We start from the raw sequence: 14,599 nt of genomic DNA on the forward strand, positions 1-14,599 counted from the left end.
GTGTGCGCGTGTGTGTGTGTGTGTGTATATGCTGCCCAAAAAACACATTTTTGGAGGTTTTAGGTTTGTTAGAGAAGTCACGTGATACGCGTTACTTTCCTCCCTCGCTTCTGGTCAGCTGAGTCGCGCTGAGTCCTTCATCCTCCTCCTCCTCTTCGTCATCATCATCTGTGTGTGTGTGTGTGTGCGTGCGTGCGTGTGGGCTGGCCGGTCACACTGTTGTCTTTGTTCTGCAGAAGAAGAAATACCGTCACATTTCCACCCAAACAGAAGAATAGTCTCAGTCACACGCACACACGCGCACACGCTGGTTTCGGTTGGTGTTGACCATCGTGTCACTTTGATAATGAGGTTTAAAGTCCGTGTGCTTTTACGGAGACGTTTGATTTGAGTGTAAAGTTCTTTCTTGATGAACGACTCCTTTTGGGGAATTAGTCATTTTCTTTGTTATCTCTTTGTTGTTGTTTGTCTTGGTTTGTTGAGTCACTCTTCACCCAAGATCACACAATACAATACAATACAATACAATACAATAAGACAGCGTTCAAAATGAATATAAAACGCGTCCTTCGGTCACATCTAATGTAAAAAAGAACTGTCATATGACAACAAAATAATAATAATTATATTACACATCATTGATTATAATATAACGATATGATGCACATTATTCGAGATATACTTTTACTTTTGGTGGCTTTAGTATATTTTTTACCTCTGGAGGGAATTCAACCTTTTAATGCGGGAGTTTTATTTGTAAACCAGTAAATTACAACCACGCACCTCTAGTTTACTTGCGCATTACTTTGTTTGTTTTCCCCTTAAACTCGTTACTTGGTTCCTCCCGATTTGGTGCCGCCCCGCTCTACCCGACCGACGAGTGGCGGAAACCACCGAAGGTAGCCGAGCCGAGCCGAAGGTTTCAGAGCCGAACCCATCCCTTAAATACCAGCGCACGCGGGGAGAGATTTGCAGATATTTGACAGTTTTATTTGGAGGGAACTTGTTTCCAGACACGGAGTCGCGATGACTGCTCTCAGCAGCTGGGAGGTGTGCCTCAAATACGGCCTCTTCGTCTTCAACTTCGTCTTCTGGGTGAGATGCACGATTTAAAAATGTTTAAACGGCTAGTTTAAACTAACCGTGTGCGTAGTTTACTTTCTTCTTACTGACACTTTTTTGAATTGGAATATTAATTCCTAATATTATTCAAATATTGCATTTAAAAATACAGAAATGTATTTGTTTTCCACCATTACCAGCTGCAGCCATTCATTTCCCCATGAATACATTAATGATCCGAATGTTTCCATTTTGCATAACAGGTACTTTTTTTATACTTTAATACTTACATACAACAGTCATGTTTAGAATTTTAGGATTGTGCAGTCATCTGTAGACATGTTGGGTATTCCCACTAGAAATACCACTGACTTCTCTGCAGGGCCCCGAAAGCACAAGTCGGAATTTGACATTTAAAAGTTATGTTGCCTATAAAAACATTTAGGATTTCCTCAACTTCCACTTTCCTCATTGTCTCTGTGACCTGTCATAGTTTGCTTATGCAATAACTTATCTCCATTATGGGTTTATTGATGTGTGCAGTCACCTGACAGCTGCGTTTAGAAAGCCGATCCCTTCAACTTTAAGGCGATGGCAACAATAAGACACATTTTCTGTAATTGTGAAAGAGAAAGAAAAGGAGTTTTCATATTGTGGTAGTGGACTGCAACTGTTTTCTGGGTGTGCAGGTCAGAGAAATAATGACGCAATCCAGCAGGGGGCGTGATGGAGTCCAATCTGTGCTGAAAGCTGCACATTCAATGGCTTTTATTGCACCTTTAGTCCTTTTTTTCTTCTCCTCAGGCAAAGAGATCACTCCCCTCTCCTCACATCGATGTCTTCCTTTTTATCTTTTACCCCTCAGAGAGAGAGAGGGAGGGAGGGAGAGAGAGGGGGGGGGAGGGAGCGGCTGCAGCCCCGCTTGGAGACAAAGCTGGTGTTGTTGGTTTCACTGGGTCTACTGGGAGGGAGGGAGCAGTTCGAGTTACCTCAGCAAACACCACAGTGAGTGTGTCTCACTGGTTGCTTCAGTGTTTAATTAAAGGTTATTTTGTTGGCTCGTGGGCCTTCCTCCCCCCCCCCCCCCCCAGCCAGCTCCATTGATTGCATTCACCTGCTCCGATTTACACCTCGAGGTCCATTGCTCGAAAAAAAAAAAAAAGCAGGAAGTGAAGACACGGCCCACACTTCCAAACCCCTCCCTCCCTGAACCTCCTATCTCCGCCCAGGTGAGCCATGCACGGGCGTGGTCCCCATAAAGAGAGAAAAAAAAGCGCTGCTGTGTTCTTTTTCCTCGTTGCCTCGTCACAAAGAGGACAAATCTGCTCTTGAACCGAGGACACTTGCGTTTGGATTTCCCCTCCTAAAACCGCCCGGATCTCGACCTTTGAAGCCATGGGGGCCCTGCAGTGTATCAAATACCTGGTGTTTGTGTTCAACTTTCTCTTCTGGGTATGTACGCTGCACGTGACACTCTGGCTTTTTGACTGAAACGGGTTTCAGGGGGAAGTGAGAACTTGTTTGTTCGGAACGGCTTAGCTTCTGTTTTCAGTTTTAAAATAAATAAATAATGTTTTTATGGAGAATAAAACAAAAAAACGGCAAAGCCCGTTTGGTTAACTACATCCACCTGCTTCCTCCCGGGTCACGTGGCCCCCTGAGGAGAAGGCGAGGACTTTGAGCTCCTTTAAAACTCCCAAAGTGTTCCTCAGAATGTCGACTTCGCTTCGCTTCACTTCGCTGCCTCTGAGATGAAGTCGTTCAGAAATGTAGAGACGTATGTAAATGTATCGTTGCCTCGATGAGGCAGTGGGCAAATCCTTAAACCAGTTCACTAGACCATTACCTTTGGGAATATTCTCCCATGTTTTTGATGCCTTTTTGTGATGTTGCCAATACAAACAGTGGAGGAAAATCCTCCTGACACACTTTACAGAAAGTTAATGTGTGTTTTATATTAACGATGGATCTGTTATCGCAGCAGAGTTTTCTCCAAAACAAATATCAACTATACAATCTCTAAATTCCATATTCATGATAATCTAATATCACCACAGGTGTGAACTACCGGTTTCCTATTCAGAGTCTTTTGGCGGCCTTCTTGAGATTCACATTCCAGTTTTGTTTAACATTTCTGCAAAAGTCCAAAGATAAGGCCAGACATCCGCTGGGAGACCGAAGGGGAAACCGCAGAGTGTCATTTTGCTCTTGGACCTCTGCTGTGTAACTCCTGGATGTGTTCCACCAGAGCACCGCCTGAAGGTCCCGGCCCACCGGTGGATTCATGCCAAAACCTCGCTGAGCCGAGGAAGTCCCTCGTCGTGGTTGACTCCTTAACGGCAACAACAGGCTACGTCATGAGGTTTAGTCTGGACACCTCGCCTCGTTGGTGGACATGTTACACACACACACACACACACACACACGTGTGTGTGTCCACTGACTCACGGTCATCAGACTGAAGGAGGCGTCTGTGCACAAAGCCTCCAGTCAGACGTCTCCGCTCACCTCCTGTTGCACAACAACCGCGCACGTTAGACTGACACACTCATGGAAGTTATTTGTGTTGGTTGAAACTTGTGTCGTGTGTGTTGCTGTGGAGAGAGTGAGTCACTCCAGTGTGTTCCTACTGAGGGACACACACCTACACACACACACACGTGGAATCTCCTTATCTGCTCCTCCAGTGTGTTCCGACTAAACCGCATTTCTACCAGTTCAGTTATTTGAGTTTCTGCTGTGTGTGTGTTTGGGGTTGTGTGTCTGTGGAGAATGTGGAGCGGCATGTTTGGCGGCTTCTTTTTTCCCCCCCGGCTGCGCTGCCTGCGGCGCCGTCCGGGCCCCCGTGTCTCCTGCAGAGATGCCGCTACCGTCTGGACGAAGGCCGGCACGTCGGCCTCAGGACGCCTTCGGCGATCTCGCGCCTTTTCGTCGTCTCTCCTCCTCCGTTGAGCTTGATGTCCTTGGAGTCTGACCCTTTCTGTGTCTTCTCTGCCCCTCCCCCCCCCCCCCCCTCCCCCCCGTGGCCCCCGCAGCTCGCAGGTACCGGCGTGCTGGCCGTGGGCCTCTGGCTGCGCTTTGACTCCAGGACGACGGGGCTGTTTGAGGGCGCGGAATCTCCCACGGTCTTCTTCACCGGTAAGGACGGGGTCATCACACCTCGCTGCCGTCCCCTCTCCAGGTGTGGGCGGGACCAACCCGAGTTCGGGTGGAGAGGGGCGGGGCCGGGGGGTGGGGGGGGGCAGCTGAGGCCAAAGCGAGGCGCGGAGGCCTCATCACACGGCTTTCATTCTCCACCAGGCTGACAGGGACGTCTTTGTCCCCCCCCTCGTTCACCCGAGGACAAGAGACTTCTCTCCCCCCCTTCCCTCCCTTCACTCGTTCTTTTCTGCTTCCATCAAGCTGACAGGGGGAAGTGGGCAGTGAGGCGGCAGAGGATTGTTCCAAAATGACAAGCATCTTAACTGCTTGGGAGGAGGAATGTGTCTGTGTTAGGTGGTCAGAGTCTTTCAGAGGGATGATAATTGGGGGGGGGGGGGTGAAACAGTCCCTGCAAAATGGCTTCAGAAGTGTTGCGGTCCTCCATATTTGCGCCATCGAACTAATCCTCGTACAGCGTGGATGCGTCCGTGCTGATTGGGTCATGGCGGTTGTTGGAGGAGGGGGAGAAGGTGACCACGTTGTGTCCGCTCTGCAGGTGTGTACATCCTGATTGCGGCGGGGGCTCTGATGATGGTGGTGGGCTTCCTGGGATGCTGCGGCGCCATCAAAGAGTCGCCGTGCATGCTGGGATTGGTGAGTGGATTTTGCGACTCTTGCTATTAATGGAATATATATTTTTTTTCCAGTGTTTTATTTTTTTTCATTGTGTAAAACTTGTAAGGTTTGCAGTCACTTTTTACCCACAATGCACTCCACTGTGCAATGTTTCATTGTAGCTTTGCAGACTCCTACTGTATGATGAAATAGAGAAATGATCAACAAATGTGCTGACTCTTGTTTTCCCGTCTAGTTTTTCCTCTTCCTCCTCGTCATCTTCGCTGTGGAAGTGGCTGCTGGGATCTGGGGCCTCTCCAACAAGGACAGGGTACACGAGACACACACACACGCACACGCACACACACACATTCAGCTGTCAGAGTCTGCAGGTTTGTGTTTTCCTTTGTTCAGGTGATCGAAGACGTCACAGAGTTCTACAAGCAGACCTACTCCAACTATAAAGACACCCGGCAGGAGGCCCTGAAGGAGACGCTGCGTCTCATCCACTTTGGAGTAAGTGTGCGCACGCACACACACACACACACACACACACGAATTCTACAAAGAGTCTGAGTAAACAAAGGATCAACCATCATGAATGCGGTTGAATACAGGTGTGGTTTTTGTTAGTGTGACATCATCAGGGTAACATTTGTATTCATCGTGCATCTGTATCATTACACGACAATGTTTAGTCCACATTTTAGCCTTTTTTTAATCAAACTGGAGAACTTCTGTACTTTTCCACCCGTTCTTTTATTCCGTATCAATGACTCGATCACTTTTATGTCCTTCGTCTCTGGGGGGAACTTAAGTTCTCGTTTCCTCCCCACAGCTCGACTGCTGCGGCCCGACGGGGACGGTGATCGACGCCGCCAAGGACATCTGCCCCAAGAAGGAGGGGCTGGAGGTCCTCATCACCACGGTAACGCAGCGCGCGGGCCCCAGGTCCCATGGTGACGTCACCACGGGTTCCTGTTTGGCCTCTCGGAAGGCCGTGGGAACTCTTTCCACCTTCCCCTAGTCTATTGAGAATAAAAGGCATTCAACTCGTATCGCAAAAAGTACTTTTTTATTTCCTCAATAAAATAAAATATATATTTATCATTCTCTCTCCTCCTGCAGAGCTGTCCAGCCGCCATCGACGCGATGTTCAACACGAAGCTGCACATCATCGGCGGAGTCGGCATCGGCATCGGCGTCATCATGGCGAGTTTTTTTTCTTCTTTTTTTTTTTTTTTAAAGCTTTAATCGCTGAGTTAGTTGGGCCATGAGGACGTTTCCGTCACCGCAACAAAAAGAAACGCGGGGGAGGAGGATTGGTTTGTTTTTGAAAATGCTACGCATGAGTCACCAGTACACTTCACACACACACACACACACACACACGTATTCCTCCCCCCTGTTGGTTCATATTTAATGTTGTGTTCATGTGAGGTAACTGAAGTGTGGTTTTTAACCCTCCACGTCTCTCCTCCTCAGATCTTTGGCATGATCTTCAGCATGATGCTCTGCTGCGCCATCAAGCGGTCCAGGGACTTTGTCTGAGACACTAACCTTTCTACAGGTGATACCGTCCTGTAGTTTACCGCTCGGGTCCGTACGGGATGAACACACATGTGAGCGTACGCGACCCGAGGTTGTTGTTGTTGTTGTTGTTGTTTTTTTGGCTATTTTCCACTCTGGGGGGGGGGGGGGGGAGAAACGTGTAATCGTCCCATAAAATAAACTAAACTGTTCTCCCCTACGTAACGACATGCTTTTCATCATAACCTCTGCTGCCCCCTGGAGGATTCTGAAGGTCACTGAACTCTTCACATTTGGGGATTATCAGTTGTTTTATTTAAAATGTTAGTTTGTGATTTAACCGGATTTTTGCTGCAGACTAAATTTTATTGCGTATTTTTTTGCACTTTTTTTTTATTTTTTAAAGATGGAGTTTTATGCAAATATTTTGATTGAAGTTCAGATTTATCTTTAAATTGCCAAATAAAGGAACTCTAGAACAGTGACTTGTGTTGAACTGAGACTTTGTAACGATGGTTGCCAAACATTTCTCATCAGTGATGCTGATCATTTGAACGTTTTGTGTTTCCTTGTACGGCTGCTTTTACATCTGCAAGAAAATAAACTGAAAATGTTCCCCCCACTAAACATGAGGTTGATTTGACTGGGTCTGAATTCTGCAATTTGAACAGACTTGAGTGCAACACTTTTTTCATCAAGCTTCACATAGTTGATCAAAAATTACTTGAAATGTAAAGTCAATCGAAACGGAGTCATAACTACATTTTTTGGGGGAAAATAATATTTTCAACATAATGAATTTTTTTTAAAGTCACATAATTGGAAGAGAGTACAGAGGCAGTGTGGGTACATCATTTATTACATGACAAGGACCACATGGCTTTAACAATCCTAAAGTCGTGGCAGGTTGAGTCTGGTTTGTTTTCCCGCTCAGTGTCTAGTGCAGTTTGGTCACGTGACTCCAGTTTATCTCAACAAAAAGAATCACATGGTGAGCTGAGAGGAAGAGTCAGCTTGTTTTCTATGTTGGAATAAAGTGTCAGGATTAGTTTTGGCAGAAAGTGAATAACTTTGAGCTTAATCAAGAATCAGCATCGAGTCTTGTAGACTTTTGGTATAAAAGCTGCTGCAGACTTGGAGCCAGTTTGAAAGAGGCCTTTGCATCTTTACTGAAGCAGCTCCACGTGCATCCAACCTGCAAACCACACATCTGTAACTCAACAGATGTGCCGAGCCGCGCGCATCCGTAAAACTGAAGGAAGCAAACTCGAGGCTACTTCTGGAAATCCCCAGCTCAGTGTGTGTGTGTGTGTTGGAAGACTTTGATGTGAGAATCAGAAGCTCTGACACAATAAAAACATACAGAATGTTGCATACATTGGTTTGTGCTACAGCTCAGTGTCTCTACGTGCACATCAGCTCCGGCCTGCTTAAGGGAAACATCCACCCTGATCACATCGAGATTAGAGAGACGTAGTTTGAGATTAAAGGAAGAAAAAAAAAACACAGAAAATCATGTTCAAAACTCTTGAGAACAGAGATGCTGATTTTTTAAAAAGCCTTTCATGATAATAAATAATCCAATTGAGCATTAAGAAAATACTGATTAGCTATTAACCAGAGACCTTTTCATTTATTGGGCCTTTTCAAGAAATGTTTTTTTCCCCTGTAAAATTTAACTTTAAATCTACTTTATTGTAAAAGTTTGAATTTTAACCTCCTCACCCAGTACCAATAAGGTTTATTTCTTTCCTATAATGGCATCAATTGATTTCAGCTTCAAGTGTGTGAAGAAAAAAAAAATAGATTTAAAGGGGAGAAGAATATTTTAAAAACTGAGTTGCATATATTCTATAACAGTTTGGCAGTTTTTATAAACATTTTATCTCCTTGATGTTTCATTAAAGCTTGAAGGAGAAGTTTGATTGTGTCCCAATTCCACAGGTCATCTACATTAAATATACATTACAAAATCCTTGAGTGTACCCACAATGCATTGCATACAAGCCGCACAAAGCCATTACATCTTTCTAAAAACCTGTTGACCTGTGAACCCACTGTAGAACAGTTCTATGCAGCAGTACACAATTTGTTTATTATCTGCCGATCCAGCTCAGGTGATTTAGGTTTTTTCTGAGGAACTTTTGGAAACGATCGCTCCAGAGGAGGCGTCGTAAAAAGGGCGGATGTTTCTCATCAAACCGGACCTGATGCATTCTGACGAATGTGGAAGAGCTCGTTGTCGTGACGATGCGACTGGGATTAAGGATCTTTACCTTCCTGTAAACATCCTCTAGGCAGCTTCATGGCCTCTAACAGCACATCCTGGTGTCTACGCTGTGGCGTGTTGTGCGTCTGTGAGTGTGAAGTTCATTGTGCTTCAGCACCAAGTCTGGCCGTCTTCGTCCCACTGGAACCAAAAAGCTTCTCTGGCTTTGATCCGAGAATCTTCAGTTTGCTCAGCTGGGAAGTTCATTCCTTCAAGTGTGCGCCTCTCCAAGTAGTCCCTCCATGTGCCAAGGCCATGTCCTCCCTTCTGCTTTGTCCTCCTCCAGGTGTCCTCGTCTTTACCTGACATCGTGGAAGTAGAGATTGGCACAGAGACACAGCAGCAAGATGGACGCCAGCATGTAGTAGATAAGGTTCCTGAATTTAGGCTCCAGATCACCCTGCCGGTACCAAAATATCTGATGTGGGAAAACAAGAATAAAGGCACTAGTTATTCATTTAAAAAGGCTTTAAACTCATTTTATAGAAAATGTAATAATAATCCTCAAAATGTTCATTCCACTGTTAATTACAAGAAACAGCTGCTCTGACAATTGTCTGCAAGATTAATTTATTCATACTTGAGTTCTAAAATACAGTATGAAGCAGCGATTCCTCCTGGATCCTGTATTATCTTTCAATAAAATACTCAAAATGTGAACTGTTTGTAAAATAATGGTTTTATTCACAAATCTTTTTCTCAGAGCAACTGAAAATAAAATCCAGCTGTGTAGTTTAAGTGCAACAAAACACTTACAAATACAAAAGTATGCAAAAACCTTTTTTTTAAAGTCAGTCAAATGAAATCTTTGAAACTCTCAAAAGTCGTGATAAAAATTGTGATTCCTCCAGCGGGATGAAGAAGGGATTTACCAGCACTATCGCCGATCCGCACGCCAACAAGATGCACACGGCGAAGAAGACGTTGAGCGGCCGCGGAGGCAACGAGGGGAACACAAAGGAGCTGATCACCGTCACCTGCAAGACATCAAACAAACAAAGACGCTTTGAAACCAAAGCTTTTATCCCCACAGATGAAAATCTGGGTGCAACAGCTACGCCTGTAAATAAGGGACAAATAATGTGGCTCTAGATGATTTTAAACTCACGAGAACGACCAGAGACGTGAACCCCCCCACCGCCAGGTTGATGATCCGATCCTGCAGCAAAGACAAAACAAAAAACTAAAATCGGTGCCCGGTTTCAGAACTCATTCATAATTTCTCCATCTTGATTAGATCTCGTATTGAGATATCAGCAAAGACGTCAGCAAGACAATCGTTTTGCTTTCATACAAATGCTTGTGAAAGATCTATGAAACTTTTAGCCACACTTTTAACGTCCATGTTTAACATGTCATAAGCTCCATTGTTGGAAGTGAAGCCTGCGGCTCAGAGGCACGTCGCGTTTTACTGAACGACTTCCTCAGGGTGAAATCGAACCACTTTGTGCAGGCTCCTCCTACCCGTGCCGAGGTCTCCCCGAACAGAGGCCTGTTGTCCATGCCGCTGGTGCCGTACGTCCTGGTGGTGAAGTCATCCATTGCCCGGCGCACACACACTCTCTCACACACACACACACACACACACGCGCCTCTCAGCAGTGCCGCCTCCTGGAAACGCCGGGCCTGTGCTGCATGTTAGCGACGCTAACTAGCAAGCTAGCTCCTAGCCCCCTCCCTCGGCGTGGCGTGCAGGAAGCCGCCGGGGTCAGCAGCCCGATGGGGACGCCATGGTGGCCAGGTGGGTTACTCACTTTACCTGTGAAACAAACAGAAGGTCAACTCCACTGGCAGGCTGATTTTTTAAATTCTTAATTGAAAAAATAAAAATCAATAGTTTCTGATATTTACGCTGCCATAAACATTATTTTGGGGTTAACCTTGCACAGGTGCGATTGACACTTGTGATGATGTATGGGTGACTGTTTTAACCGCTTTATTCAGCTCACTGAGCTCATTCAGCTTCACTTCCTCTATATTCAGCCACAAGTCAGTTCCATCTTTCAAGAAGACAGAAGAGAAGCCACAATGATGATGATGGCGGTTTGAAAGAGGAAGCTGATACGAAACCAAAGTCTTGCAGCACACGGATTACTCTACAACGTAAAAATCTGTTTTTTCTTGCAAATCAATTGATGATGAAAGTAATGATTAGCTCTTATTTTACCTTAGATAAACCAAACACCCCTGATTTATGACAGTTTGAGCAATAAATATTGCCAAAAGTCCCAGGTCGAGGTTATTTTCTTTTGCAAGAATGAAGGCTCTTGACCCGCAGACAGCAGCGTTCGCTCAAAGCAGCCAAAGACGGGAAGGTTTAGACTCAGCAGGTTGACACCAACTGAAGCACATCCCGTTTCAGTTTGCACAGCTGGTGGCAAAGTTCACGTTCGGACAAAAGCACGAGGCGTTCACCAGGGCGCACGGCGTGCAAGCCAAGTAATAACGTCACGCAGGGTTCAACGCCGTCTTTGCACAAACTGCTTGCTTTCTGGGTCGGGAGGCATAAAACCCATGCAGAGATTTCTTAGCCGAAAACAACAGCTTCATTATGAGTCACCATAAAAGCTTCATTCCTCCAGAGCCTTGTGATTCACTAGGCTTCTTAGAAAATAGACTCAACTGAGCCAAGAACAAAAATATAAAAGGTAAAAATCTGACACCTCCATAGACGGTATAAACAAATCCAGGAAATACATGTATTTATTGTGTCATTTCCCAGCAGGTTGGTGTAGGAAATGAATACAAAACGTGAATAATCTGTCATCTAAAATGTACGAGCCGTAGTAAAATGTGCCTTAAAACAACGGACACTAAAAACCCAAAAGATTGAGAAAAACAACGTCCGAAACTGACTTTACAATCGGTTCCTCACGTTAATTCAATGCCTCTTTCAGGTTGACCCATTTGGAAACAGGGTAAGCACCTGTTTACCTGCTGGTTGCAGGTGGACCGAGGGCACGGTGCACGCACGGTTCCTGCCACGTGGGTCCAGTGAACGGCACCGAGCACTGCACGGCGACCACAGGACGAGAACCAAGTCTCTCGTGGGCGAATATCGATTTGTTGGATCAACATTAAGCCTCGGAGATTAAGAAGATATCTCGCGGCTGCGGTCAAAACATTAGCAGCATGTTTTTTGTTGGGCGGTTAAGAGATAAAGAATTAAAAAAAAAAAAATCAATAACCCCTCACACACACACACACACACACACATTTCTGTGACAGCTGTCAATCACGGCACCAAATAGTTATTAGCTTACCTTGCTAGCGAAAGCTAGGCGAACACCTTTAACTTTGACAGCTCGGAGCGCTACCGGTCCGTGTCCCCGACGTGTGGGCGATAAAACACACGTTTGATATCGCTATTGACGCCTCGTATGAGAGGAACACAACGGCTGCGTTATACCTCCACTCACGCTACTCGTCAGCCGACGTTTACTTGAGCCTTTTACACGTTAACGTTTACGAGGCCGACTGTGAAGCCGGTTGCTAGCTAAGCTAAGCTAAGCTAAGCTAAGCTAACCTTCCCGGAGAGTTGATCGATAACATCTCAGAGACCCGCTCGAGGACGCCGGCGAGCCGCGGTTTGTGCTGTTCGACTGATTCGATCACTTGCCTCGGAAAGGTGCGCGTTGACTCCGCCGGGGGACATAACTTCAGATACCAGGGTCCGGGGGGGAATTAAAGGGAATAAGCCCGGTCGCTTCGGTCGCAGCCGTTAAAGGGGAGGCGCGTGGCCGTTGGGCCGACACGAGCTCAGCCGAACCTCATACAAAAAGTAATTTAACACCGGATGTAAATATACGCTATTGTCGCATTTATCTGTTTATTTGTGAAGAACCTGTCTATATAGCCTGTCAGTTGCATTAAATCTTTTTAAATCGTTTTGTATTTATTATTTTGAAAAGGGTGTGACGTCAGTTTATCAAATAGTTTGATTTACCAACACAATCGCAGACATTAAAAGCAAGAAGTTATGGGTCAAGATCAGCAATCTTTATAAACCTCAGGAATTGATCTAATCATCACACATTTTGTAGTAATTTAGTGTGACCTACAGATCCAACAAACATGTTGTATAGCTGCAAACATATTAATATTATCCGACTCACCTGCCCTGCAGCAGGGTGTACTCCCTTTAGCTTGTAAATGTATCTGTGTAGCACTAAGGGAACAACTTTTGAAATAACAAGATATTGAAAGATAAATCTCTTATTCTCTAAGCAGCTAAGTAAGGCAATATGTCCTTGATGCGAAAAGAAAAAAAAACTCAGATCCTGAGAGCAAGCGGGTTGCATGGATAATCTCCCCCCTCGTGTTACCATCACATGAGGAGAGTGTGACGGGCCTGCTGTTTAATCTGCAAAAAACTTCAGTCACATTTTTAAACAAGTTACAGTGACGTGGAACAATATGGAATCTCCTGCAGTAAAATGTAATTAAATCCCACTTTTTTAGCACTGCCTGAACAATCTGTACAACTTCAAGCGAACATGACGTAGTTTTATTAACCACTTTGTGACATCTTCAACTACAAATAAACACAACATCAAAAAATATAGGGGTAAAAGTTAAAAAGGGCATCCTCGCTATTTTTGTTGCGACACACTTCTGGTCTGGTTTACTAATGGAGATTGATGGGCAGACTTTAAGGGTGAATCGTGTCGACACAGACACCAAGACTCCAAGACACAATCACACACTAGGTGTCCACAAAGCAATTCCCACGGGCAGTTTTCATCTTTCACCTTCAAAGGGGACACGCGTCTGAGAGTGTGTGTTGTCAGGCTACCGTTATATTATCTGAAGAAGAACACCTTAATATGAATAAACTAAGACTTTGTTGACATCACGGTCCTCACATTCCCTCTTCCTGCTGTAGTGAAAGACCGTGTTGTCTCGACGTTGGAGCTTCTTCACGAAGCCGGACTTTGGCCATTTGTCAATCTGAGAAACAAAACAGAAACACAGACACGGGTGATATTTATAACTGATTTGACTTCTTACATGCATGTAAAAAGCTATGAGTTCTGTTTGAAAATAACAAATGTGAGATTGGTGCTCCTTTTTGGCAATCAATGACACAAGTACACATTCATATTACAATAATTACCAAGGCTCCTTGTTGGATTTGTCTGTACTCCATTTCATCTCTGTAGCCGGCCTGCTGGAATCTGAACAGGTTTTCCACCTCTGCCGTCCATTCTTTGGCTCTGCTCATAGCCCTGGGCTTGGAGTTGTTATCAGTAGCAGTTGACATAGCCGTGATGCTGGAAGATGTTACAGAAACGCACAGGTTTCTTAAATGTCTTGCTCGTCTCTAATTACTGACAAGACGTGACGAGGAAGTCCCTTGTAAAAATGTAATTGAGGTTGAAGCAGGAAATAAATACCTGACTTTTAAGGTTTCAATAACACAAAAGCCAGTTTTACTTTACAGCAGGGCATTCAGCCTTATTTAAAACATTTGGCTCCATTCTTGATTTTTGCTTAAGACTCTGCTTAAGACGCATATACAAGCAACAATGCATACATATTTTGTAAAATTGTCGAAAGAAGATGAGGAAAATTTGACAAACAAACAACCAGTAGCAGCTCAGACTGTCCGAATGAGGTCAGGTGAGACTGACGCGTCTTAGCAGACGGCCTATAAGACAAATACGAAGTAACTTCATTCACTCGACATTACCCCCTTATAGACACACGTAACGTTAACCCTCTTGTTTAATCCAAAGACTGGTAACACTTACATGATCTATTTTTTAAATTGTTATTTTTGTAGACGCCAGAGAGGTTAGCCGGTGGTAATAGTTAGCTTCTCTTTGGTTGCCTGGTTACGGTGAACTTTCTTCTTCTGTGTTGGAGGACGCAGGCCGAAGGTTTCCAGGAGATGGCGCCAATTTGCTTTGGCGGGATAAGACTAATAATTGATAACTGGCGCAATATTGTAGACATGATTCAGGTGTTCGGCGTGTGTGG

General features: G+C 44.9%; 3 protein-coding genes across 6 annotated transcripts; 1 reads left to right on the forward strand and 2 right to left on the reverse strand.

Annotated features, from left to right (window-relative positions):
- The first annotated feature begins 924 nt into the window (after positions 1–924).
- Positions 925–6,833, forward strand: LOC119210644 (CD9 antigen). Of its 2 annotated transcripts, none has more exons than XM_037460854.2 (8): positions 925–1,095; positions 4,098–4,200; positions 4,760–4,857; positions 5,075–5,149; positions 5,233–5,334; positions 5,657–5,746; positions 5,947–6,030; positions 6,304–6,833. In XM_037460854.2, exons 1-8 carry the CDS (start codon positions 1,027–1,029, stop codon positions 6,367–6,369), a joined length of 687 nt encoding a protein of 228 aa, XP_037316751.2. In that variant the 5' UTR covers positions 925–1,026; the 3' UTR covers positions 6,370–6,833. The 2 variants fall into 2 exon arrangements, with proteins under 2 accessions (XP_037316751.2, XP_037316752.2); XM_037460855.2 differs by lacking the exon at positions 925–1,095 and adding an exon at positions 2,228–2,514.
- A 356-nt stretch (positions 6,834–7,189) lies between these two features.
- On the reverse strand, positions 7,190–12,970 carry tmem243b (transmembrane protein 243, mitochondrial b). Of its 3 annotated transcripts, none has more exons than XM_062559422.1 (5): positions 12,733–12,970; positions 10,082–10,376; positions 9,726–9,776; positions 9,490–9,594; positions 7,190–9,035 (listed from the first exon to the last, which is right to left on the reverse strand). In XM_062559422.1, exons 2-5 carry the CDS (start codon positions 10,157–10,159, stop codon positions 8,916–8,918), a joined length of 354 nt encoding a protein of 117 aa, XP_062415406.1. In that variant the 5' UTR covers positions 10,160–10,376; positions 12,733–12,970; the 3' UTR covers positions 7,190–8,915. The 3 variants fall into 3 exon arrangements, with proteins under 3 accessions (XP_062415406.1, XP_037316753.1, XP_062415409.1); XM_037460856.2 differs by lacking the exon at positions 12,733–12,970 and adding an exon at positions 11,881–12,230; XM_062559425.1 differs by lacking the exon at positions 12,733–12,970 and adding an exon at positions 11,552–11,576.
- Positions 12,971–13,110: 140 nt separating this feature from the next.
- Positions 13,111–14,502, reverse strand: meig1 (meiosis/spermiogenesis associated 1). Its single transcript, XM_037461378.2, has 3 exons — positions 14,371–14,502; positions 13,734–13,890; positions 13,111–13,567 (listed from the first exon to the last, which is right to left on the reverse strand). Exons 2-3 carry the CDS (start codon positions 13,878–13,880, stop codon positions 13,439–13,441), a joined length of 276 nt encoding a protein of 91 aa, XP_037317275.1. The 5' UTR covers positions 13,881–13,890; positions 14,371–14,502; the 3' UTR covers positions 13,111–13,438.
- Between the last annotated feature and the right edge of the window lie 97 nt (positions 14,503–14,599).

The sequence above is a fragment of the Pungitius pungitius genome, chromosome 2 (genome assembly GCF_949316345.1).
Source record: "Pungitius pungitius chromosome 2, fPunPun2.1, whole genome shotgun sequence".
Lineage (NCBI taxonomy): Eukaryota > Metazoa > Chordata > Actinopteri > Perciformes > Gasterosteidae > Pungitius > Pungitius pungitius.